At 37.6% G+C, this 27,536-nt stretch overlaps 1 protein-coding gene across 15 annotated transcripts in view; it reads right to left on the bottom strand.

Moving 5' to 3' along the window:
• arhgap44a (Rho GTPase activating protein 44a) overlaps positions 1 to 26,994 on the bottom strand; it is a 56,654-nt gene extending 29,660 nt beyond the window's left edge. For 9 of the 15 annotated variants that reach the window (XM_083566638.1, XM_083566639.1, XM_083566630.1 and 6 more), the window contains exon 1: positions 26,458 to 26,957. In XM_083566638.1, coding sequence (XP_083422764.1) covers positions 26,458 to 26,510 — 53 coding nt within the window. In that variant the 5' untranslated portion in view covers positions 26,511 to 26,957. Of the gene's footprint in view, positions 1 to 26,457 lie in introns of all 15 variants that reach the window. The other 6 variants (XM_083566634.1, XM_083566635.1, XM_083566631.1 and 3 more) reach the window with 3 other exon arrangements.
• Between the last annotated feature and the right edge of the window lie 542 nt (positions 26,995 to 27,536).

Genomic DNA, 27,536 nt, shown 5'->3' with positions numbered 1-27,536 from the left:
AGTCATGGTGTCGAGAACATAAACTTCTCTTTGTTAATAACTGGAACTGTTTCTGGGAGCGTCCTAGGTTCTTCCGCCCTGATGGCCTGCACCCCAGCAGAGTTGGAGCAGCAGTGCTATCAGATAACATCTCTAGGATACTTCACACCATCTGACTGGTAAGACATCAAGAAATCTTCAACTATAAGAACACGCATACTACAGACCAAATAGTTACAAGTTCACACACAGCCCAGTTTATAGAAACCGTATCTATTCCTCGGGTAGTAAAACCAAGAATTACATACACAAGATCCAGAAATAATCTTATTGCAGTTAAAACTGAAAAATGCCAGATAAACAAACACAACAAAGTTCTAAAGTTCGGTCTTTTAAACATTAGATCACTTGCACCCAAAGCACTGATTGTAAATGAGATGATCACAGATAATAATCTCGATGCACTCTGTCTCACTGAGACCTGGATTAAACCAGGTGATTATATGGGTCTAAACGAGTCTACACCGTCAGGATATGTTTATAAGCATGAGCCCCGTCAGACTGGTCGTGGGGGGGGTGTAGGAACCATTTATAGTGCTTCTCTTAATGTTAGTCAGAGATTAGGATTCAGCTTTAAATCATTTGAAGTGCTCGTTCTTAAAATTGCACTTTCAGAGATGCATAGAAAACTCACTCTGGTCACCGTGTACAGACCCCCAGGACCCTACGCTGATTTTCTTCATGAGTTTGCTTGTTTTCTCTCAGACCTCTTGATCAGTTTTGATAAAGTGCTGCTTGTAGGAGATTTTAATATTCATGTAGATAATGCAAACGATGCCCTAGGATTATCATTTGTCGATTTACTAAACTCTTTTGGAGTTAAACAAAACGTCACCAGACCAACCCACCGTTTTAACCACACACTAGACTTAATAATATCCTACGGAGCAGACGTCACTGATATAGATATTTTACCCCAGAGTGATGACATCACAGACCATTATCTCCTACTGTACACACTACCGGTAGAGCAGATTAACCGTGTTTCACCACGGTATCGACTTGGTAGGACTATTATTCCAACCACTAAGGACAGATTCATAAATAACCTGCCTAATTTATCTCAGTTTCACATTAAACCCATAACTGCTGATCATCTTGATGAGATGGCGAACAACATAGACCTTATCCTCACTAGCACTTTAGACACTGTTGCCCCCATCCGGTTAAAAAAGTTTTGAGAACAAGCACCTGCACCTTGGTATAATAGTCATACGCATGCCCTAAAGAGAACAACACGTAATCTGGAGAGAAAATGGAGGAAAACTAAATTGGAGGTATTTAGAATTGCATATAAAGACAGTATGCTTAGCTACAGACAGGCGCTAAAAGCTGCTAGAGCTAAACACCTGAGCAAACTCATGGAAAATAACAAAAACAATCCCAGGTTCCTTTTCAGTACAGTCGCTAAATTAACAACAAATCAGGGATCTGAAAAATGTGTTCCATCACAGTTTAGTAGTGAAGACTTTATGAATTTCTTCACTGAAAAAATAGATAACATTAGAAAAACAATTGTGGCAGTTCAACCTCTGACAGCATCTCCCGACACAATCGTACTTACAACCCCACAACTACACTGTTTTACATGTATAGGACAGGAAGAGCTGTATGATGCTATTATGAAAGCTAAATCAACAACATGTCAGTTAGATCCAATTCCCACTAAACTACTGAAGGAAGTGTTATATACAGCTGGTGAGCCTCTTCTCAATATTATTAACTCCTCACTATCGTTAGGTCATGTCCCTAAATCCCTCAAGTTAGCAGTTATTAAGCCCCTCATTAAAAAACCTAATCTGGATCCAAACACGCTATCGAATTACAGACCAATTTCAAATCTCCCATTTATGTCTAAGATTTTAGAAAAGATTGTCGCTGCCCAGTTATGTAACCACTTGCAGGAGAACAATATCTTTGAAGAGTTTCAGTCAGGTTTTAGGCCCCATCATAGCACAGAAACTGCTCTAGTTAAAATCACTAACGACCTGTTTTTAGCTTCAGACCAAGGCTACATCTCCCTATTAGTTTTACTAGATCTTAGTGCTGCGTTCGACACTATAGATCATGATCTTCTCCTCGATCGCTTACAGAATTACATCGGTATTCAGGGACAGGCAATAAGCTGGTTTAAATCCTACCTGTCCAATCGTTACCATTTCGTAGATTTAAATGGAGAGCTATCCAGGATAATGCTAGTAAATTATGGCGTGCCACAAGGGTCAGTTCTAGGACCCCTGCTTTTTACAATATACATGCTTCCATTAGGAAATATTATTAGAAGGCATGGAATTAGCTTCCATTGTTATGCTGATGATACCCAGCTATATATTTCATCCAAACCAGGCGATACAGCTCAATTAGCTCGCATAACTGTGTGTTGAAAAAATAAGAGATTGGATGACCCATAACTTTCTGCTATTAAATTCTGATAAAACTGAGATTTTGCTCATCGACCCAAAAATAGTACACAGAAGCTCCAGCATCTCAGCCTGCATTTAGACGGTTGTTCTGTAACTACTAGTTCAACGGTAAAAGACCTGGGAGTTATTTTAGACAGCAACTTATCTTTTAAAAATCACATCAATTAAGTTACAAAAACAGCCTTCTTTCACCTTAGAAATATTTCTAAGCTAAGAAATATGTTATCTATATCTGATGCAGAGAAGCTCGTCCATGCGTTTATGACCTCTAGAATAGACTACTGTAATGCATTACTAGGTGGATGTCCTGCATCATTAATAAACAAGCTTCAGTTAGTTCGGAATGCCGCAGCAAGAGTTCTTACTAGGTCAAGAAAATACGATCATATAACCCCAATCTTATCGTCCCTACATTGGCTTCCTATTAAGTTTCGAATAGACTACAAACTACTGCTACTCACTTATAAAGCACTAAATGGTTTGGCTCCCATGTATCTATCCAGTCTTTTAACACGCTACAATCCGTCACGCTCCCTGAGATCTCAAAACTCTGGGCTTCTAGTAGTTCCTAGAATAGCAAAGTCCACTAAAGGCGGTAGAGCATTTTCACATTTAGCTCCTAAACTCTGGAATAGTCTTCCTGACAGTGTTCGGGGTTCAGATACACTCTCCCAGTTTAAGTGTAGATTAAAAACATATCTTTTTAGCAAAGCCTACACATAACACACATCACACACATCACATTACAACCTTGTGCTCCAGAATATATGATTACATGCACATTATCAACTTGTGCTGTTAATATCATGAACAGCCGCTACGCTAATTCCTCTCCACTGCTTCTCTTTCTCTCCCCATCCCGAGGCATCCTGAGGTTTGGCCAGCTCCAGTCACGTCCCACCTCGTGAAGATTTATGGATGATCATGGAGAAGTAGATGCCGAGTGTTTAAAGGCCCTGGCATGGAGAAGCTGATGCTGGATCTATGATGATCACAAATTGTTCTGTATTGTTGAAAGATTTATGACCAAACTCTTGATGTCACCCATATGAGGATGGGTTCCCCTTTGAGTCTGGTTCCTCTCAAGGTTTCTTCCTCATATCATCTAAGGGAGTTTTTCCTTGCCACTGTCGCCACGGCTTGCTCATCAGGGACAAACGCACACCATTCACCTTCACTGTTGTTTTCTGTAAAGCTGCTTTGAGACAATGTCTGTTGTGAAAAGCGCTATACAAATAAACTTGACTTGACTTGAGTTTTAAAAATAATCTGTTGATGTTTACAAATGTTAATAATAAATAAATTTTTTAATTAATAAAAAAACAACAAGCAATTTTATGTTTTGCATTTCTTAACTGTACCGAAATTGACTTCAAAATTGACTTTAAAAAAAAAACAAGGTACGAAACGAACAATACTGTGTACTGTTACAACCCTAATATATATATGTATGTGTGAGTGTATACTTGCAGATGGCCAACATATTTACACACATTTATATACCATTTCATTCTGTATTTTTTCCTTCTGCAGACAGACCTTATTAAAAGTTTTAAAGAAATACGAAAAAAGCAAAACGGGGACACAATGATGATTCATTGGCAATCACTAATTCATTATTCTACATTTTCCATCTGGCCTTTGACTTTTTGACTGCCTCATGTTTCAATTCAATAAATGAATAAAAATGATATACTACATGTGGCCTGAAAAAGATGCTGCTGGAAGGCAAAAATTCTGCAAAATCCCATGGTAGATAAACACAAACTGGCAACAGAGCACTGAGGATTCATGATTGACCCAGTGCTCCTTCTGGCAATACTGCTTGCTTGGATTGGGCCAGACCTGCTGACCACTACCTAACTTGTTACAGGATGGCTGAGGCTCTGTAGCAAAAATTCTCATACAAAAATGAATTACTTCTGCTTTTATATACGTTTGAACAATTACATAATTACATAATGCATAGTCTGCTCCACGGGGCAGTTCATTCATATCTTATTCAAGAAATAAAAAATAAACAAAAAAGCAGAACCTCACTCACCTCTTGCTCTCTCCTCTCTCCTTCCTCTTTCTCTTACAGCCCCTTCCGGGTATTGTGTCACAAGTTGGTCCAAACTAACACAGCCAGTTTGCGTAATAGTTATTATGCTGCATTTATTTAAAGACAGAATAAGATGTATGTAACTGAGGAGAAGAATGGGCTCACTTTTGGCATTCTTTTAACAGGAACACCGTCAAGGCTCCAATCTGAAGCCAAAAGGCCCGTAGTGTCAGCAGTACTTCAGCCATCTGTTCCTGTGCCCTATTTATCCTGCCTTGTTTGAGTTCCTCTTAAGGTTTATGCAGAGCCTTGTGAAGTCAGTTGTAAAACTTAACTATTCTTAAGGCATGGGGGTGGCAAATGCTCTTGTTTCCAAGAAAGTAGGATGTCATACATATCATATCATATCATATCATATCATATCATATCAAGCTACTCCAATTTTACAGCCTCTCATTCAGATGTAAGGGCCTATGCACCCACACTGGGAGTGAGGAAATGAGCTTTAATGATGTCAGTGATTAGTGTCCCAGATAGCAGACCAAGACTTGAGGATATAGTCATGGGAACTGGGGCATTTCTGGTAGTAGTGACCTAATAAGAAGTCGCCTTTTAAAGAGCTGATCCACATGTAGCCATAAGGATAGGTAAGAAGGCAGCTTAGAAGAATTGACTTTCGTTAGCGCAATAGAGTTAGAACAAATTCTGTATCTTTTACCATCATTAGACTACAGAATCATGCAAATAAGTTCTTGTAAATTATAGTTCCTGCTTGGCTTTTATTAAACATCTGTTAGCACTTGGGATTTAGCACATCTGTGTTAGACCTTGGGGTGAAATACTCCTACAAAAACCATACAAATAAAGATCTTTCAGGACTGTTCGCATTTTACATGCATTCTTATGAAAGATTGTATCTTGTCAGGCCTGAATATGACAAATAAAGAATAGAGCTGCATGCATAGACGGGCATTCACAGTCACCCTGATACTGCCAAGAGTGAGCTCATTTCATAGCATGATCACCTGAGTGGTGGATACACACAGGGATTAAAGCTGTAGGCAGCCATCAGTTATGCTGTTTGCTTTTATAGGGAGGATTTTCCGTTTAGGTATCAGACTTCAAGTGCTGCCAGGCCATATCAAAATTTGGCTGGCAAACAGGAAATGATACTGCTGCGTACAGAAAGAGAGAGATGTTGGAGGTTTTAGGACCATTAGATATACAGCACATGACATCTTATCTGAAGTGTGTGTGCAAAAACTGCATTCCTCAGATCCTAAATAAAAAGGTATCATGGGTGAAATTCTGACAAGGAACAAGGATCAGAGACAACCATCTCTCTTACATCTCTCTTTTTCACACTTCACACACACATACACACCTACCTGATGAGCATGAGCTGCAGTTGATAATACTAAATCTGCAGTGTATAAATATCAAGGATGATGTAACAAATGCATGAGTGTTTGCTGTATCACTTCATAGTGTTTCCATAGAAACGCTAGTCTGCATTGGCACAGTTATGGTATGGGAAGAAAATAACGGACAACACAAGTTGCATTCTTGCAATGCACCAATAACACATTTTCACATTTACAGTTTATATCTTAGCAACATTTACATCCAGTCATTTAACACCACATATGGCTTGGACACTAATCCAGTTCTGACAAAAAATAATCCCTGCTTAATGGACTATGATAAAATCAATCTACACACATGACCAAAAATGCTTAAGTATCATCAGACATTTAATTGTGAAATCATAATTTGTAATTTAACCTTACTAAGGTATGTATCCTCTATAATGAATATAAATACAGCTTTAATTAATATGTGTATATGCAGATTTGTTTGTTCATTTAGTTTACTTTTGATCCCTATTGTCATTTATTTTTTGCTCAACTTATTTCCTTAAGATATTGTGAACAGGGAGTATTAAACTCAATAGTCATTTTTTTACTTTGGCTGCTCTGGCCAGTTTTTGCCACTGTCATTTGCTTGGCCTCTTCCTAATCAGTAAGCACAGTGATATTGTGAAATACTTACAGGCCCTGAATCATCTTAATAATTGTATACATTCAACCTGCTGTTTTATCTCAAACCACAGATTAGCTAATACACATGTTTGTAATGCCACCTAAATAAAACAGAAGCTGGGGTGGAATGTAATGCCAAGTCTTCAAGCAGGTGGGACTGCTCCTCCTCCTGCATGCTGTAGACCCCAACTGAGCAAATCTGACCCGTAGAGACTGTTCATGCATCTCCATCATGCTGCGCTAATACACCCACACACCCTCACACACACAGACAGAACTGCTATATCCTGATCATACTGGGAGTGAGGCGTTTTCATGTAGGACCTGCTTTTAAAATATTTCTCTACATCTTACATTTTCATCTGCCATTAAAATTAACACTAAAGCACTCAATCTTGTCAAGGCTACAGTGAAGACAGAAGGAATTGACAATGACTTAATTGTCCTGAAAATACCCTGGTCATTTCACTGTCACAGTCAATGCAAGAATGATTTAAAAGTACAAGAATATACAAAAATGTATAAATAATATAAAAAATTACATGACATTCTGTTTTTTAAAAGAATTATCAATAACAGGATGGTGTGATCCATTACCACAACATAATTTCCAACATCCACATATCGCAAAGTAATTAATTCTCTTATAACCCAATAGGTTGTCAGTGCTATAGCCAAAATATCAGTTTGTCAAAAAACTAAAAAATATATCTAGCAAAAATTGACTTTTTTTGTAGCATCTCAGTGTTGTTTCTACTGAAACAATAACATGTTAGAAATAGCTCATTAATATAAACCATGCAATGGCATCTTTCTGAGTCATGCAGTTTTAGAAAATCATAAAAGAAAGCTGGAATCGAGCCCTAACCGTAGTGCTGGGGTATAAAATGGAACAAATGCAAGCCTTACAGTGATATATTTTTGTTATCAATTTCAATTTTGATGAATTTGGTTATGTTGTATTCGGTATATATTGAAATATTAGTAATAATATGGTAATTTATAAAGATCGCGTATTTTTATTTCTACAGAAACAAAAGTATATTAAGAAGTACTTAAACATTGCAGTTATAGGTCTATGCGTTAAAGCTGAACGTCAGTGTAAGAGTTCTGAAACTTTTAGAAAATCTATTTCTGGTAGACATTTTTAAATGTGGCATTCTTGCCACATGTTATCCAGGCACAGATAGCTGTACCTTTCTACTAAGTGCTCCCCAAACCCCACAGTAGCATTCCCAGCTGTAATTCCCAAACCATACCTTGAAACAAATAATGACGAATGCATCTGAAATGCATGCGAGCACGTCATTTGCATCAAAAACATATTACAGAGTTTATCTGCAAATTTAGCCCTTATTTTATGACTTGTCCGTTCAGTTCCCCTGAACAACAGGCTGTAATTATCAAGAACATGTAGGTGGTGTACTGCAGAGGAGCAGAAAACTAATTTTAAAAAAAGAAGTGCATGGTTTCTAGGCAACCAAATCAGACATTTTGTAGGCTTAGATAGGGTGAAGACAACGTGATTCATGAGAGTGAGGCAAAAATAATTAAGTTGCGGAAACAAGACCAGGTGTGATATTCGCTAAAGAATCTCAGAATAAGGCTGATGATCAAGAATCAGATTCTTGTTCATGGTCACAATTTTCACATTGGCAATACTTTCTGAATTATCCTTTGATCAGGAAACAATGTTAAAACAACTTAATGTGTAAGTGGGTGTATTTAAGTATAAATACACTTTCATCTATCTATCTATCTATCTATCTATCTATCTATCTATCTATCTATCTATCTATCTATCTATCTATCTATCTATCTATCTATCTACTCATCTGCATCTTTGCTTATAAAAAGCAAGTACTATAAAGTCTATAAAATGTACATGCTTTATATGTGTTTGTAATTATGTTTACTTCAATGCATTAAATGTTCTAATGAGGTGGAGTCGGGTCCAAAAGTCTAATAAAGTCCAACATTGCATTGGTCACATTGATTGACAGATAACTTTTCATTTAAAATTAGAAATAAAGAAGTTGTAAAAATGTAAAAGCAAAGAAAGTATGTTCAATGTCCTTAATGTTTTATTTGAACGATTCTGCTTTATTCCCTGGCCTCTTTTAGAAATGCAAGCAAATGTGTGACATTGACCATGTTTACTTCTTTTTACAAAAGGTCAAATTTTCCTTAGGATTATCTCTTCAATTAGATTTGTTCATATGACACTCCAAAGGATTTGACCTAAAAGGGAGGGAAAACTTGTGGAGTCCATGGCAGCTTTTCTGTGATTTTTGTTGTATGTAGCACCAGGGTTCAGGAGGAACATTGTTTCATTTCACTGTGTAATGCATCAGCTATATATATGGTTGAAATGTCAATAATAGCTTCTTTTTTGTAACATATGCTAAAAAACATGCACTTTTCTAAACAAGCTTTTAGCTATTTGTCCAGAAAGTGGCAAAAATCATATCTTGATCAAAATCAGCAATTCAGTAGAAGAATGAATGAAGAGTGCAGTATAACTAGATGTGGTTATTGCTTATTTTCTTAATGTGTCAGTTTTCTTTTTGTTTATTTCTCTTTTTAGCCTTAATCAAACTCTATGAGCTAATGTCTGGTTGTATCCAAACTTTAACGCTGACCTGAAAAAAGTATAAAAAATGTATAGTTTCAAAGATCATTTTCATGTTTGTAGCTGTAGCTTCATATTCCACTAAACTATAGTTTATATATAAATTAATCATATGCTAAAGCCAACCATTAAAAACCTTTAAAGAATCCACACAATTGTTGGCCCTTATTTTAGTGTTTTGTTGAAAGGTATGTCAGTTGCACTATATAATTGGCAGGCAAAGTAGTTAACCTTAAAACCAAAGTAGTCAAACTTAACCTTCTGACTGGTTGTATGGTTGATCACAAGAATTATTTTTTGTTTTCTTCTTTACACTTTTTTTCCGGCCCTATAGAAGCCACAGAGACTGGATTTTTACCTCTAACTTGATGTTCTAGTGAAAACCGACGGAATGTTAGAGAAATTCACTAAATGAATCATTGATCAGATCTTTAATCAATTACTTCATTTTTAATTAGATAATTAAACAACTAGCCTTGTAGAAAAAAAAAAAATCAAACATTCTCTTCACAAAACAGATGTAGTCTGTAATGTACACTGCCATAATGAGTCATCAAGAAGGGGTTTCCAGAGCATAATAATACATTACCCTAATCCATGTTCATAATCAAAATGTATCAGTGATATTCATTAATTTAATAACTTTATTCTGGTTAGAGTTAAGATGGATCTGGAGCCTCTTCCTTGAACCCTGGCCATGAGGTGGAAATGCACGCTGGATAAGTTGCCAATCCATTGCAGAGCATCATGCACACATTATTATAGTCATTGACAGCTTAGGGCAATTTAGAGCTGTCAATTTACTTACTGGGATGTTTTTGGAAGGTCGCAGGATCCAGAGAAAATGCTCTCAGACCTGGGGAGGTTATGAGTAGACAAAAAAACACGTTTAAAGTCCCTGGAGCTGTGAGCTGGCAACCATGCCACCCTATATTAATGCTATGTAATTTTTTCCCCAGAGTGTCTTTCTTGAAGCAAATAAATTAAACACAAAAAGAAATAAGAGTACATAAGAATATACAACATACATACGTAGACAAGTACAGTCGAACCTACTTATCTCGACCTCGGTTAACTCGCCAACCCTATTAAGTCGACGTTTTTGAAGAGGAGCTGCCAAATTCTCGCTTTGTCTTAGCATTTTTTAATCGGTTATGTAGATTTTTTGTTTTTTTATGTCGCCGAACCCTAATATCTCGAGCACAAGGGGGGCAAATTTGCCACCTAACGTCAGTTATGTCAGGAATCCCCCTGCCACGCCCCCTTCGGCGGCGGCATTCCCCGAAGCACCCTGCTTCTTCTCCCGAGTGCTCCTCGCAGTTATGCTGATCACACACACCTGACTCTCATTCACTCACTCATCCCATCTCCTATTTAAGCCCCTCACCTCCACACACTCGCGGTCCGTTATTGTTTGTGCATGATCGTATGTGTTGGTTCATGACGGTCTGCGTAATCGCATATACGTATCCCGCTACGTACCCTTCTTCTCGGACTCCGCATTCTTTCAACGGCACCCCGTATTACCCCGATCCTGCTGTTTTCCATGTTCACGCTGTCTGCACCACGTTTATCCCTTGCTGCCCAGTGCTGCGCTTTCCATAGCGCGGATCCGTGGATTTTCTACACGACCTGTCTCTGCTTTCACAGAACTTCGTTGACCGCGCTCCCGGAGCGCACCACTGGATATTACTGCTTCGCTACAAGTATTGGTGGATTATCTCCTGAGTATTCTCAATAAACTTTGTTTGCGTTTACTTAGGCTTCCGCCTCCTTATCCGCATTACAGGTTTTCTCGATCCGCATGACCAATCAACAAAATCGCGGCAACGCTGTTGTGTAAAAAAACCTCCAAAAACACGTGCAAGCACATTCTCATTTATTAACGCACATCATGTACATAAGGCATGTTAATATATTGCCGCCATATTGGTTTTCGTTTATCTCGATCATCGGTTATCTCGACGTTTTTTGGCGCGCCCTTGTGCCGGCAACATAACCGGGTTCCACTGTACATAAATAGATGGGGTGAGGATCATGGTGACACCTTTGCTATTGCTACACTGCAAGGAAACAAGCAAGAAATATACTTCAGAATTAAACAAGAAACTACCTTTAAATATAAAGGCTACTTCAGAGGTACACATTGGTTCAACATGGCTTCCTTAAGACAACCACATAATAATGGCTACAAACACACTGCAAATCAATTTACAAAGTGCTAGAATATCAAAAGAAGAGCTACTGGATTATCTTTCATGGCCTTTTCAATCATCAGAGCACAAAAACAGGGCATGGTCCATGCACCTAGAAAAGCTGAAGGCTTTTTTTAATGACAAATCAATATCTTAGTTCTGGACAACATTCAAAGAAGGACTACAGACGCTCGATTGGAATAAGGCAATGCCTACAGTACTTTGTAAGGTATTAGATGTTAATTAAGTTATTAATAGTGGTATTCTGCTACTTTGTCCACTGCCTATATGGCAATAATCATCTGATCCTAGGTCAATGGCAACATGCTGGTGAACATGCTGTTGCCCAGCTGCTGCTAGTGTGCAGTGTAAAGGCCACTTTGATTAGCATGGCAGTGCTGCTGTGATTCGCTTGTAAAATGGGCTTAAGATGAGCTCCAAATTGAATAAAGGCTAATGAAAATATAAAAGCATTTATATAGCCATGTTATTTTGTCATATATGCATTTTATTATAAATAATCAGGGGATGGTGTGTGTTTCTGTGTGCGTAGTCAGTCTGCAAGCCTGACAGTATATGCGCTTGATTCCCAATGTTGAAAACCTATATTGCAGCCTCACTGCACACTCACTGCTCATACTACAATGAGTGTGAAATGAGAAAGCACATGCAATCCTCAGTTTTTCTCATTAGCCTTTCTCAGCAGATTTTAGCTATTCATACACCTTAAGCTGGGTCTTCATAAGAAGGCCATAATGTTAAAAACAAACAAACAAACAGACAAAAACAAAAAATAAAACAGTTCTAAGTATTTGGAGTAGAGCCATCACTGTGTGACCAGGAACAACAGGACAACTAAGTGCAAATTATGTTTGTTGAGAACTCATGGTCATTCAATGTTCCAGTTGTGTGGTGTGAAAGAGATGAGTCAGCTCAACAACTTTATCAAACAGTAGGTGTCTCTGCTGGCACAGATGGCACAGGCTTACTGGGTCTGAAGGACATCCTGATTCAGATCTCTCCACAGCTGTCCATTACATGGCCATGTGAACATGCTGGAGCAAGGATTCCCTACCTTTATTAATCCAGCTGTCACTAAAGCATTTATTTAAGTCTATGAAATGTGACTATAGCCAATCGTTTTGGTTCTATCCTATCTACTCCTCTCTTTCTCTTACTCTTCTCTCTTTCTGATCTAACCTCCCACTCTATGCTCTTCATTAAACATCCTCTCGGGTGAGGGTTAACCGTGTCTCTGGATACGTAGCTATCTGTTCGGTGTGACATTGTAAAGGAAGTATGTGCGCTATATGTAATCTTCTCTGGCGTCTGAGCTGAGCCAGACTCGGGGATATAAAACCGAATTCACCTGCGGCATCCAGGACGCTTTTCTTCCTCTTCTGTCTGCTCATAGCAATAATAATAATAAAAAAAGTATTACTTCAAACATAAGCAAGTGCACTGCAGCAGATGGGGGAAAAAGCAGGAGGTCTTTCTACCAAATGCACTAAAAGGTTTCATAGGTTTCAAGAGGCCTGTATGCTTTTTATCTTCTTCTGTAATGCCAGAAATTGGCAGTAGGCCTGCTTTGGTAAAAATGCCTCATGGGATTATCCAATAAATATGTTACATTTTTTTCAGTTGAAAAAGGAAGAATTAATGGTGCTTTATCAACTATTTTTAAGACTGGTTCTTTGCTATTTAGTTTGGTTGCATGTATAGGACTGATTTATATATTTTTATTTCCTTCTTTTGGTTGGTTCCAATATTAAGAATACATTTCTGCAGTGCAACAGCTTTGTCCTCTGGGTCACTCTAGCAATTAAGCACTAATTTAAGCCCTAAGTTTACACAAAGTGTTGCATACTAGGAGTTTGTTGCATCTAGCCTGCTTACAAACCTGTCTAGGTTGATTGCTAGCTAATACCATAATACCAATACAGCATACCATAATCAGTAAAAACAAAAGTTAAACACAGTTCTACTATAAAATCAAGGCTCATGAATGACATGCCTTATCATCCTCTAATTGTATAATTTGTAGTTGAATCAGAAAGCGTAATATAAAATATATTGCTTGCACGATATAAAATGCTTCCTCTGTATTTAATGGTTGTGGTGTTATATCGTATCTGTGAATGAAAACCATTGACCATGGTGATTTTCACTTTACTTGTGGACCTGTCAACACACCTAAAGCTCTTTTGTTACAGTTTAACTCTAAATATGAGGACATTGATTATTTCCGAAACGTCGTAATGACATATCAGTTTCAATTAACAGTGATATAGTGAGAGCCAGAAGGAAGTGAAAGACAGAACTGGCCTTTACAGATGCAATACAGCTCAGGCTGGAGGGAAATTGATTATGTCAGTGCCAAACAAAATTGAATGTCTGTTTTGCCATGATTGTTAATTTACAGTCCCACTTATTCAAGGACTCTTGATGTGTCTGGGGATGAGGCAGTGTCTGCACCATGCATCACTGACTCTTCAGGCCCATAACACTTATGCAGTCTCAGATACCATTTTATTGGTAGAGACAGCCAGAACCAGATAGATATCATAGCTAGATGAGTTAGTGAAGAGGAATAGATAAATAACATCAATCGACTTTTTGATTTTTGATTGTGGTTTTTCATCATTCAATGCCAATAGCCTATGCTGTGTTCAAAATAAATTTAATCCAATTTGTGCTGCCAGTTATCATTAGCTGTTAGTTAGCATTTAAGTCACACGATTTTCTGTTGGACACTCAATATTTGGGATTGGATTTCTGGCTTCTTCAAACATTTATAGAAAATTGTAATGTATAAAATCATCTCTTAAATCATAAGTGAATAAACAGTGCATTGACAAAGTTGATTTTCTAGAACGTTCACTAAACTTGTGTTTACCAAATATATTTGTATATCAGGGATTCTTATCTAATATTGCTTCTGTCAAAAAAGTACTGTATGTGTTCATATCTCCATTTTGTACAAAGTAACTACTCTAACGTGACAGTAATGACATATACTAGTTAACACATATACTAGTTAACACTCCACTTTTTGGCTTACAATTAAAACACTTCACAAGTCCTGGTTGTATATGGCTTCAAGTTTCAGATGCTAATAAAAACACTTTAAATATGGTTCTATTTTTTTTTATTTTACCTAATAGGTAGCAAAACATTAACAAACCCTAAAGCATTTATTTGCATACCATATTGTGTAAGGTTATGCATTGTAGGCTAAAATAATTAAGAATATGCTTATTCATGCTTAACAACACATAAGAAAAGCCCCACATAAGGAAACCCTCAGAAAACAGTAAGCAGGCTAACATGGAAAGTTCCAACAGGCAAACCAGGCAACAACCAGGCAAACTCCTAAATGACGCATTAAGAAATAGTTTTTTGCAAGATAATGGTAGTATGTGAAACCCAAAATTCTGGGTGTTTCCCAAGCTAATGGTTATTGGATAGGGCCCAGATTTGGGGAGTTAATGGCAAATCAAGACACTCAATGTGTGTATAAAAGAAGAATAAAATGTCATTTGCATTCAAACCATCTCTGACATGTCACCACTATGCTCTTTTGGGTTGTAGTTTACTGTAATAAACTCTACATTGCTCTTCTCATTCAGGTTTTATGAATTCTTTGAAAGGATTATTTTGCAAGATTAATTTTTGGAAGATTCAGCTAAAGTCGGAAAGCGGTCGGCCTATGAAATAATTTCCGACAGTATGTGACCAATAACATTTTAAATTTAAATACTGTAATTAAGCATTGTTATATGACTTTTTGCCTACCCCTTAGAGTGGGTCAGGTTTTAAAATATACTCCACAAAACTTTATTTGCCTCTTAATAAGTAATGGATTTTTTATTTTTTTTATCTGTGCAATCATATTTAAAAAGACGAAGCTGTAATTGCAGATATCCTTCAAACAGCATAGACGCACAGGACATGTAATATGCTATGCAAATGCAGCATTAATTATGCAAAAAAACCTTGAATCCTATTTTACAGAAGTAATGCACTGATTCGTATTTATATAAGTTCAAAAGGTCAGATTCCTTGTAGTGCATGTGAGCAATTTATATTAAAAAAATGCTTTTAGATTAGGATTTTGTGTTTTTTTCTAAAGGAATAATGAATGATTCATCAATGATATTTTGGACTACCGGTAGTTGCTTTTATTTGACATCAAAACAAATATTTTTCTTTATAATTATGTTTTCAAAACAAAGTAGTTAAATTCAGTTTTCCATTCTCAAAATGGAATAGTCAAGGGGTGTTAATTAATTTTCTGTAACTATAGCATTGAGAGTTGTAGCTGCTAGGTACAGAGTTTATTATTTTACTTAATGCAAATGCTATAATACTTTATCATGGTTAAGTTAAGCAAATAACACAGCATTTCATATAGCATATTTTCTTCATAAGCATAAATACGTAAATAAAGAGTGATAAGTATATAAAGAATAATGTATGATATGGTGAGATCCCCAGCCACTCTCAGTGCCGGTCCCAAGCCCGGATAAATTGGGGAGGGTTGCGTTAGGAAGGGCATCCAGCGTAAAACATGTGCCAAATCAAAACGTGCGGAGGATCCGCTGTGGCGACCCCTAACGGGAGAAGCCGAAAGAAGATGGTGAGATCTTCTGTGAGGAGTAATTTTAGTATTTGAGGTAATGTCCAGTGTCAGTGCTTTGTAACAAAAGAAAGAAGGTCAGAGGTAAAGCTACAAGTGTCTCAATATGGGAAATTTCTTAGCATGAGGCGTTGTGGTTTTGTGGAAACATGACATGGTGCGTTTTTAAAATAAATAAATAAACAAAAAACAAAAGAAAAGAAAACCAAAACAACAACATAAAAACAGAGCTTGGTAGTTTCAAAAAAATAATGTTTTTATCTAATATAAGTGAAAACAACAATGTTTCACAACATAAACTCAGTAATGTTATGCAGAGCTGCATACAGGATTGTATGAAAAACTAAACATTGCTGCTGACATTGCACACTTGCAAGCCTATAATGTGGAAGGAGAAAAGACACAAACACGGGCAAGAGGGGGAGGAGGGGCAGAGAAAAGGGAGGAGGAGCAACTGATAATTTCAAAACTAGGACACTGCAGCGCAAGAGAGATACCTGTAATGGCTGTAAAAAAAGTCCCTGTGACATATCAAATACAGATGAAAGATGATGTTGCCTGATATTCTCTGTCTCTCACACTAAAGGTTGCGACTATATATGAGCATCCGTGTAGTCATGTGGCATTTATTGCTAAAAATGTATTCCTCGAAAAGCTCTATCCAAAGCCAGTGAGTAATTCTGTAATTCATTGACATTTATCTGCAAATTGGTCTGACACATAAATTCATGGAAATCTAAAGTATTAATGTACTGCTTTATTCATCTTCTTCTACTTTCGGCTGCTCCCGTTAGGGTCACCACAGTGGATCATCTGTCTCCACACCACTCTGTCCTCTACATCTTCCTCTTTCAAACCAACTACATGCATGTCCTGCCTGGTGGCGCCATCTTCCGCATTCTCCTCTGTCCAAACCATCTCAATCTCGCCTCCCTCACCTTGTCCCTAAAATGTCAGACATGCGCTGTCCCTCTAATAAACTCGTTTCTAATCCTGTCCACCCTCTTCACTCCCAATTAAAACCTCAGCATCTTCAGCTCTGCTACCTGCAGCTCCACCTCCTGTATTTTACTCAATGTCACTGTCTCTAAACCATACAACATTGCAGGGCTCACCACAGTCGTATAAACTTTCCCTTTCACTCTTGCAGATACTCTTCTATCACAAATCACTCCTGTCACTCTTCTCCACCCACTCCACCCTGCCTGCACTCTTTTCTTCACTTCTCTAACACACTCTCCATTACTTCGCACTGTTGACCCCAGGTATTAAACTCATCCACCTTCACCACTTCTTCTCCCTGCAACCGCACCACTCCACTGCCCTCCCTCCAATTCACACACATGTACTCTGTCTTACTCCTACTGACTTTCATTCCCCTTCTCTCCAGCGTGTACCTCCACCTCTCCAGGCTCTTCTTAACCTGCTCCCTTCTCTCACCACAAATCATAATTTCATCCGCAAACATCATTATCCATGGAGACTCCTGTCTGACCTCGTCCATGAACCTGTCAATCACCACTGTAAACAGGAAAGGGCTCAGAGCCGATCCTTGATGCAATAACACCTTCACTTTGAACCAGTCTGTTGTTTCTACTGCACACATCACTGCTGTCACACTGCCCTCATACATGTCCTGCACCACCCTCACATACTTCTCGGACACACCTGACCTCCTCATACAATACCACAACTCCTCTCTCGTCACCCTGTCATACGCTTTCTCTAAATCCAAAAAACACACAATGCAACTCCTTCTGATCTTCTCTATATTTCTCCATCAACATCCTCAAAACAAATAATGCATTTGTAGTGCTCTTTCTCAGCATGAAATCATGCTGTTGCTCACAGATGGTCACCTCTTCTTTCAGCCTGGCTTCCACTTCTCTTTCCCATAACTTCATGGTGTGACTGATCACCTTAATTCCCCTGTAGTTACTGCAGGTCTGCACATCTCCCTTATTCCTAAAAATATCCAGCACACTCCTTCTCCATTCCTCAGGCATCTTCTTACCTTCCAAAATTTTGTTTAACAATCTTGTTAAAAACTCCACTGCCAACGCTCCTAAACATCTCCATGCTTCTACTGGTATGTCATCCAGGGCAACCGACTTTCCACTTTTCATCCTCTTAATATCTGCCCTCACTTCCTCCTTACTAATCCTATCCACTTCCTGCTTCACAATCTAGACATCATCCAACCTTCTCTCTCATTTTCCTCATTCATCAGCTGCTCAAAATACTCCCTTCATCTTCTCAACACACTCTCCTCACTAGTCAACACATTTCTATTTCCATCCTTTATTGCTCTAACTTGCAGCACATCCTTCCCAGCTCGGTCCCTCTGTCTAGTCAATCAGTATAAATCCTTTTCTCCTCCCATAGTGTCCAACTTCTCTTTCAGCTCCTCATATGCCTTTTCCTTTGTTTTTGCCACATCCCTTTTAACATATTATTAACATATGTGCTGCATTACAACTTACCCATAGATGGACAGCAAGACTAAAGCTTGGCACCTAACACCCATTTAGAAAGTTTTTGAGAGTTTCTTGCTTAAATATCTGAGTATTTTTTATTAACTTCCAGGGGGAGAAGGTGGTGAGAAAACAATTGTCTACAGCTGTTATAAAGTACTGTAATGAATGATGGTTCTAAGCTCAGGCTTTACAAACATCCACTATATATGACTAAATAGACTTACAAAAGCAGGCTATGGTGAGAAACACTAAAAAAAAGATAATCATGCATCTCATAAACACAATGCTTAATCAAGAGAAAAAGTAATATTGCAAAGAACGGGAGGGAGTAGGTTATTTGCAAACAAGTTAATGTAGATTGACTGAAGTTCAGAGTTCACTACTATTACATCTATTTCAATCTTTATAATCACAATAAGACGTAAGAGTGAGCAATCATTAACAATTGGATTTTGTCTTGTGCAGCTATCACTCACTCAGCTATAACTGTCTCTTGGTGTGTACCATCTAGCCAGTAAGGTGTTTCGTGGGATGAATAAAAAACAATTCCCTTGTAGTTTGTGAGGAGGCCCTCTTGGGAGGACAAGTTCACCCATACACACACACACACACAAACACACACACACGCACACACACACACACACACACACACACACACACACACACACACACACACACACACACACACACTTTTTGCCCCAGCCAAACACTATGCTGGCTGCCACCCTTCCTGAGGGAATGAGTACACCGCAGTTCCTCCCAACCAATCACACAACCGTAACAACACATGAATGAGAGTAAAGCCTTCAAATGCACAACCACTGAGGTCACTGAAAGCAAAAGCAAAGTCACAAACCTTCACTCTTGACATGCTCACACATGTCCTCTGATAATGAGGGACATGTAAGATGGGAAACACTAAATGTATAAGTACAATTACAGATATATAGTTCCAGTTTACTAATATATATGGATAAAATGAGTTCCAAAAATGCTTATTCTTTGCATAACCTCACTGAGACATTTCACTAAATCACTTACTTAAGTAAAATCAGCAACATTAATAGCAGCTATGGCACACAATATGTCTTTCATATACAGTATATAGCCTTTAATAAAAAAATATGAATGCTCATCAGATGATATTAACAAAAATGATGTAGATTTTACCATAACCATGTTTAATGCAAATGTACATGTCGTTGTGCGCTAGCTAGCCAGCTAGCTTACAGTCTATGAGTGATCTATTTCTGTTCTCTGTGCAAAAATAATTATTTAGCCAATCTGTGTCAGAAATGTCAGTTTCTCTAACATTAAGTTATCATTTATCATTTATCTATTAAGTTATCAATCTTGTATAAAAGTGATATTGCACTTGAGCTATTATACTGAAAACCACATCAGGCACAGCATCAGCCTATGGTCTTGTGCTTGAATCACAGTGGTGCTGAAATTTAACATCAAGCGTTTTTTTTTTTTCATGCAATGTTGCTTAAAAATTTATAAACAGCCCACCAACATCCTATTTGGTTAATATTACAAATCCCTTAAATAATTTTCATCACCCTAACTGTTTGCACCTCTTGTATAATCAGTGTGCATGTGATATTATGCAGCAGCTGAAGCTGTTATCGTGGGTCTTCAGCAATCTGCACAGAGCCAGTGGTGGGCGGTCAGGGCCAGCAAAGCCTTCTCTGCTGGCCGAAACACCATCAGAAGCACTGACCTACATTTACAACCCTAATTCTAACATTTCTTTTATGGAATTGTATTTATTTATTCCCAACAGTTTATTCTCTTTATTTCGTAGCGTTTCTCTTGGCTGCACTGCTTCCAGTACGTGTATGTGGATGTAAAGTTTTTTGTCCAATCAGATTTCAGCCTCTATGTGCTGCCATGTCAATCTAATCTGCCCAGGCATTCCAAATCAGTAGACCTGGCCCTTTTACCATTGTCTCCTTAAGAATTAGCTCTGTTTCTTTAACCAATCAGATTTCATATTCGCCTCACAGGGTCAGCTAGCTGGCCCAGAATAGCGTCAGCATTTTTCCGTACTCTGATTGTTTGGTCAGAGGGAAACTCTTACAGACAAGTTTGACTGATAAAACACGTCTGTAGCGCGCTGCACACAGTAATACATCTCAGTTAGACTTTTTTATGCCTACGGAGGAAGAGAAATTGATTTGGTCTCAGACATACTTAAAAATACATTTTCAAGAAAAGCTAGACATCATGAGGAGAGGTCGCCAACCCCCGAAGCTAGCTAGCTTGTCTCAACCCGGGAAAGGGTTTGTTCACCAGTTAAGGTTTATGTCATGTTATTTGACAAATATTGATTCTGAACTGCTTCAGATGATGTAGGTGGCACAGTTGCAGTTGAAGTGTAGAGGTTTGGAGCTTGCTTTAGTAAAATGGTATTCATCCTCCATATGTGAAATTCCTCTCTCTCTGTAATGCCACGCGTTGTTACATTGATATCGATTATATCGTTGGTTTCTATAATTGCGACATGACAGTGGTGGTATCAAGAGGTGGATTAAGTCGGGTAGGTCCCCAATGAAGGCCCAGGTATCAAATGCACGGCCCACCACTGCACAGAGCTAATGACCAGAAGGAAATAACCAGAATACAGCATCATTCATTACATCCACATTAATGTGTATCCTGCTAATCCATTAGCTAGGGAGTTTCTTACTCTTGTTTAGGCAACCTAATGACTAACAACATGAGACAAGCCTGAGGTGCTAATGGATAAAATGCTAGGGAGTATATGAGTGTCCTAATTTGAGCCCCAAGATTACTGCCACAATTTAAAATAAACGATTTGGGTGAAAAAGTCATTTGTAGTTAATGAGATTTATGTCACAATAAAAATCTAAAAGAGAAATCAAACCTGTAAGTATGACAAAAATATATAAAATTTCACAAAGGCATTCCTGCGATACACAATATTTATCATGATCAGGGCTGTAACGATTCCTCGAATAACTTAAGTAATTTGATTACAAAAATTCATCGAGGCAAATTAATGTTTGTTTAGTCCATTTAACAAAAAAAAAAAAAAAAAAAAAAAAAAGAGAAACGGCGAGGGACGAGGAGAGAATTCAGGCCAAAAAAACCCCAGAAAGTTTCCAAAGTTTGAGATCATTTCAAACTAAAACATAAAGGAAACACCGTACAGTACGGTTACCATTTTTAAAGTAATTTAAAATAGATTTTTATATTTCCAATTATATACAGTTAATTCAAAAATTCCCTCAGCAGTGGCCGTGTAGAGCAGGTAGTGGAGCACATTTTCAAAGCTGGCGATAAATACATGGATTTAGTCCGTGAATAATTTCAAGCAGCTTTCTGGAGACAAGAAACCCACATCACGATACTGTGTGAGATTTAATAAATAAATACATGAGTGAGAATAATTATGAGGTTCATTAAACTAATAGTTTCCACCCTGAATTAATTTACAAGCCCTCTGCGGAGCGACTTTTTGAATGCACTGTATTTGTATTTTGATATAATATGGCTATTACAGTTTTTCTCAGTTGGTTTGGAGCGTTTCTGAGATCAGAAATGAAATTCTAAAAACTCCTTGTTCAATGTAATTTAGTCACTTGTGCACATTATAAAGACAGTTCTCGTTGCTTTGATCAAATGCTTTAGTGCAATAATTTAATTGATTGTCTTCAATTGTCTGCTGTTATGTACATTATCAGTTGTTTATGTCATGTTGATGAAAATATAATATACAGTAATCCACCACTTTACCGCATTCGAATCTCATGCCCCCGGTTTATCGCGGAATTGCATTTGCCACACAACTAATTTGTTTAGCTGATTTTCCCGGTCTCTAATGGGTAGCATGATAGACCAAAAAACTTATAGGTAACTTATATGGAGTTTTATGTTGAAATAATGAATTCTTTTTTTCTCAGTTGCTTTGAACCACTTGTCAAATTATCCTTAATATTTGCGAACCAGTGAGTGCATTCTCAAAACAATGTGTACAAACAGCACAATATATTGGATTTCTTGCAAAAGCCTGTACTTTTCTCATAATCCTTAGTACATTTCTAAAAAGTATTTAAGGTCAATGAAAAAATCATCAGAATGAAAAGTCCCTTTGTCATTGTTCACAAAAAAGATCATCAAAATGGTAAGTCATGTTGTCAGTAAGACGGAGCACAATTTCAGTATATTATTTCAATATAAACTATGGATTGTATTATAATGATTCAAAATGTACAAGGCTGAATTTCTTCTGTTTGGCATCTATGAATTTTAGCAGCACAAATTTATTTGTTTGATTGTACTGGTATATTGATGAATCAATTTTTATTGATTGCAAGAGACCTGACAGGATTTACACATATAATGTACTGTATTAGTGTCCGTTCGTTTCTTAGTTGTTCATCCATTTAAAAAAATTTACCCTGTGTTTTGCTCTGTTGCCAATTGAAGGCTCACAAGATTCACCTTTGACCTATTTTAGAGAACTAGTTGATCATTGGTTGATCTGATGCCGTTCACTTGCCTTCATTAGTGACATTCGAGATTCATCTGCACAAGTCATCAATTCAAGTCACATTTACCAAAAAAATTTTAATAGAAATTTAAGCTTGACAGATGATGACAATTGGTTTAACCATTTTGCATTCAATGATTTATGCAATGAACTGATGCTGAGTGTTTTGGGGGTTTAGACTATTTAAGTGAAACTAGTATAATATATTTTGATCAACATGACAAACAACTGATATTTTCAAATTATACACAATCGATTAAATGAATGTACTAAAGCGTTTGCAATTTGATCAAAGCAACGAAAACTGTCTTTATGATGTGCACAAGTGACTTAATGACATGGAGGTTGAACAAGTAGTTTTGAGAATTTCATTTCTGATTTGAGAAATGCTCCAAAGTAACTGAGAAAAACTGTAATAAAAATATAATTATAAATTATAAAATGAAGTAAAATGTTAATACAGTACAGTACAGAAAGTTAAGAATTCAGTGTATCTTTAACTCAGCCTCTTTTTTCGACGTCATAGGACACTATAACCAATAAACTAGCAGAGTGTACTGTATTTCTACAAATTTACAAAAAATTACTTTCACTATATTCTTTAAAATGTTTTCTTTGTGTTTAAAGTGTGTGGGCGGATGATTTATGGCTTAAACAATTGTAAAAAAGCATTTCTGGGGTGGTTTATCGCAGATTTTGGTTTATCGCGAGCAGTTTTGAAATGTAACCACCGCGATAAACGGGGGATTACTGTACTAGTTTTACTTAAATAGTCTTAACCCCCAAAACATCTCGGTATCAGCTCATTGCATACGTCACTGAATACAAAATGGTTAAACCAGTTGTCATTATCTGTCAAGCTCAAATTTCTATTAAACCTTTTTTTTGGTAAAAGTGACTTCAATTAATATCTTGTGCAGATGAATCTTGAATGTCACTAATGAAGGCGAGTGAACGGCATCAGATCAACCAATGATCAACTAGTTCTCTAAAATAGGTCAAAGGTGAATCTTGAGAACCATTAATTGGCAACAGAGCAAAACAGAATTACTATTTCTGAAAATGGATGAACAACTTAGAAACAAACTTACACTAATACACTATAGTACAGTAAAAGTGTGAATCCTGTCCGGGCTCTTGCAATCAATATAAATCAAATATGCAATCAAACAAATCAATTTGTTCTGCTGATTGATTGATGCCAAACAGAACAAATGTAACTTTGTGCATTTTCAATAATTATAATACAAACTGTAGTTTATATCAAGAAATACTGAAATTGTGCACCATATTACTGACAACATGACTAAACATTTAGATTTTGTTTGTGAACAATGACAAAGGGACTTTTCATTCTGATGGGAATGAGATGTTCATTGACACAAATACTTACTTTTGAGAGATGAACTAAGGATTTTACAAGCTTTTCAACTTTGAGAAATCCATTGTGTTGTGCTGTTTGTACACACTGTTTTGAGAACGTACTTACTGGTTTGCAAATATTATTGAGGATTCGACAAATGCTCCAAAGCAACTAAGAAAAACTGTAAATGCACTAAATAGGTTTAGTTTTTACTGATATTTTTGTATACAATTTCAGCAATAAAAAATTTAAGACCTATCTTATTTTCTCCCTCTTATTTAGCATTGCTCTTAAATAAATAAAAAGTTGATTAATCAATGGAATAATCGTTAAAATACTTGATTAATAAAATAATGCATATCAGCAGCCCTAATCATGATATATTGGTTTGCTCATAATAGATGTGAGATCATTTATTATATCAATACTACATTGTTATATGAACTCAGCCCTACAGTAAACCGAATTAAACTTCGTAAGTAAGCGCAATGTTTACTTTTTTTTTTTTACCAAGGGTGCTGAAAATTCAGAGCTGATCACATGTAACCTGTAACAATTGCTACAGCTCTGCAAGATTCTCAAGGTCACATATGCAATGGCCAAGGGCAAAGCCAGAGTTCCAATCAAATATACAGTACATCATATAGTTCTTATGAAAAAACATCTCTGTCTCATGCAGAAAAAGGATGGCATCAGCTCTAATTCCCGCACTAGTATCGGCTACCTCAGCCTTGACCTTTATTTTTTATTAATGAGACTGGTCAGTTTTCTGTTTAAAGAACATGTTGTTGCTCATTACTGTGCTGCTGTGAACAGAGTGGCCCAGCAGGCCAACACCATCACTCCCTGGACACAGCCATTAGATGGGGAGAATACTAATGTGGGATCAAGATACGTAGACACAGGCCAAGAAAAAAGTTCTTGCCGTCCGACCACCCGGCTTATGCACAGCAGGAATGTTCATATCATGACCCACAATGGCATAATCACCCAGCATGCCAGAGCCTGGAGCAGAGCACACCTGGTCCCACGAATTGGAAGCCTCTTCCTTTTCTACAACAGCTCAAGTAGGGGAGGTGTGAAACACAAACCAAACAGGGACAGGGATAAAGCAGCACAGCACTGGTGCATGGATTAATATCCAGATGAACAAATGATAATGGTTCAGAAACACACAATACACAACTAATAGAGAAATTGACAAGGATGCTGCAGTCTTCAGCATCTTCACCAAGGCTAAGATTCATTTATGACTTCTCCTTTGCATTTTAAACATCATCTTTTTTTTTTTTTTATATTTTATAATATGACCTAAAAATGCCTGGAAAACTATGCTGATGGATGGACGGTCTGTAACCGACCCCTCCTTTTTTTCCCCCTCAACACTGACTGCGTGATGTGATGGAAACGTTGCGTCTCTTCCATTTTCTCGCCTTTAACTCATGTTGCCAGATTGACCGGAACAACTTCTCGGTTGAACTATGAACAATCATGCTAGGTAACACAATACGAAGAAGCAGATTGAAATCCACTACGGTACACTTCGTCTAAGTGAATAGTCACCTGCTACGGTGAGTAGGTGGCAATTAAATAATCGGAAACAGCCCCCGACATTCTGGCAACCCTGCCTCCCGTCGCATCCACTGCGTCCGTCTGCATCAGATGGAGGACAGCTGACGCCGCGCGCATTACAGCTCTGTGGCTCTCCATACAGCTGTAGCATAGAGATGCGTTACACCTGGGTGTGTATTGTGTTACAAGGATTTTCTAAGAGGTGCATTGTATCGGGTTTTTTTGGAGGATCTCTAAGGGTCACTGCGCATCTGCAAGATGCTAAAAGCCCATTTAAAAAAAGCCCACACAAACACTAAAAATACACACTGCCGTGATTTTTTCTCTCTCGCACAAAACGCGTGATCCCCCGCTTCTGCTCCAGCATTGCGTAATCACTTATACCGGGCTGAATCTGAATAAGACCGGTTCCTGATCAAAGTTGAAACCAATCACCATAATGATTTTAAGACCCGAAAAAAGGATCATCTGTAAAAGAAAAAAAAATATATAAAAATTAAATATCTTACCTGCCAACAGTCTGGTTGGCGAGCTGTCGCATTCGGTTAAATTGTTTCTTCATTTTCTTTATTTCTATAAATATGTATTTTCTCTGGATTAACAGCTCCGGATAAACAGATTCCGCATTTTATCTCACATTAATGGCCTGTAGTCCGGCACGGCTCCCGGCGACAGCTACATTGTCCCGCACCTTCTCTTTCATTGCAAAGAAAAATCAAATAGAAATGGTGTAATTTCAGTGCATTTTGCTTGGCGTTAGGCTGCTCCCCGTCAGGAGATGCTGGGCAATTCTCCACGATGGGCAAAGCGGCAGCGTAAAAAAACGTCGCTGCGTCCTGGTGCACTCTGGGAAAAGTAGTTCCCTCCCTTTATGGCTCTCACGTCCTATAAATTCTCTGCATATCTGGAGACCATAGTAACAGGTCAGTTTATCTAATCTCTAACTACCTGATCCTAATGCAGCTGGGCATATGGGAAATATGTCTGAGTAATAAGTGAAAGAATCAGTGATCTTATCAAGTTGAATCAGGAGAACTACTGCTCGTGTAGGTGCAAAATTCCCCAAGGTGAAGCCAACAGCAGAGGCGCTTCTGGAACACCAACGACAACACTGCCACCGTGTGGTTACATTTGTTAATTCTGCAAGCTACTGTACAATTTCAGTCAGATCATTTGAGTTGCATAACGTTGGAAAGCAAGAAATGTGCAAATATACCGTACAGTTCATTGTTATTAATGATGCTCATGTTTTGTGTAACACTATAAGAAGCGTATTTTGCCTTTAAGCTTTAGTTTCTTCCCCTAGCCAATTAGTGTCGGAATCAATCAATCAATCAATCAATCAATCAATCAATCAATCAATCAATGCATAAGATGTTCATGTAGCAAACTGACGAAAGTCTTGTCAAATTATGACTATCTATCTATCTATCTATCTATCTATCTATCTATCTATCTATCTATCTATCTATCTATCTATCTATCTATCTATCTATCTATCTATCTATCTATCTATGCATACGTTTAATGTGGCTGTGAAAAATGCTGCAAAGTGAGAATGCTTTTAAAACAGAAGTGTTTATAGTTT

Source organism: Silurus aristotelis (genome assembly GCF_946808225.1).
Source record: "Silurus aristotelis genome assembly, chromosome: 17".
Lineage (NCBI taxonomy): Eukaryota > Metazoa > Chordata > Actinopteri > Siluriformes > Siluridae > Silurus > Silurus aristotelis.
This window is presented reverse-complemented; position numbering and strand designations above follow the sequence as displayed.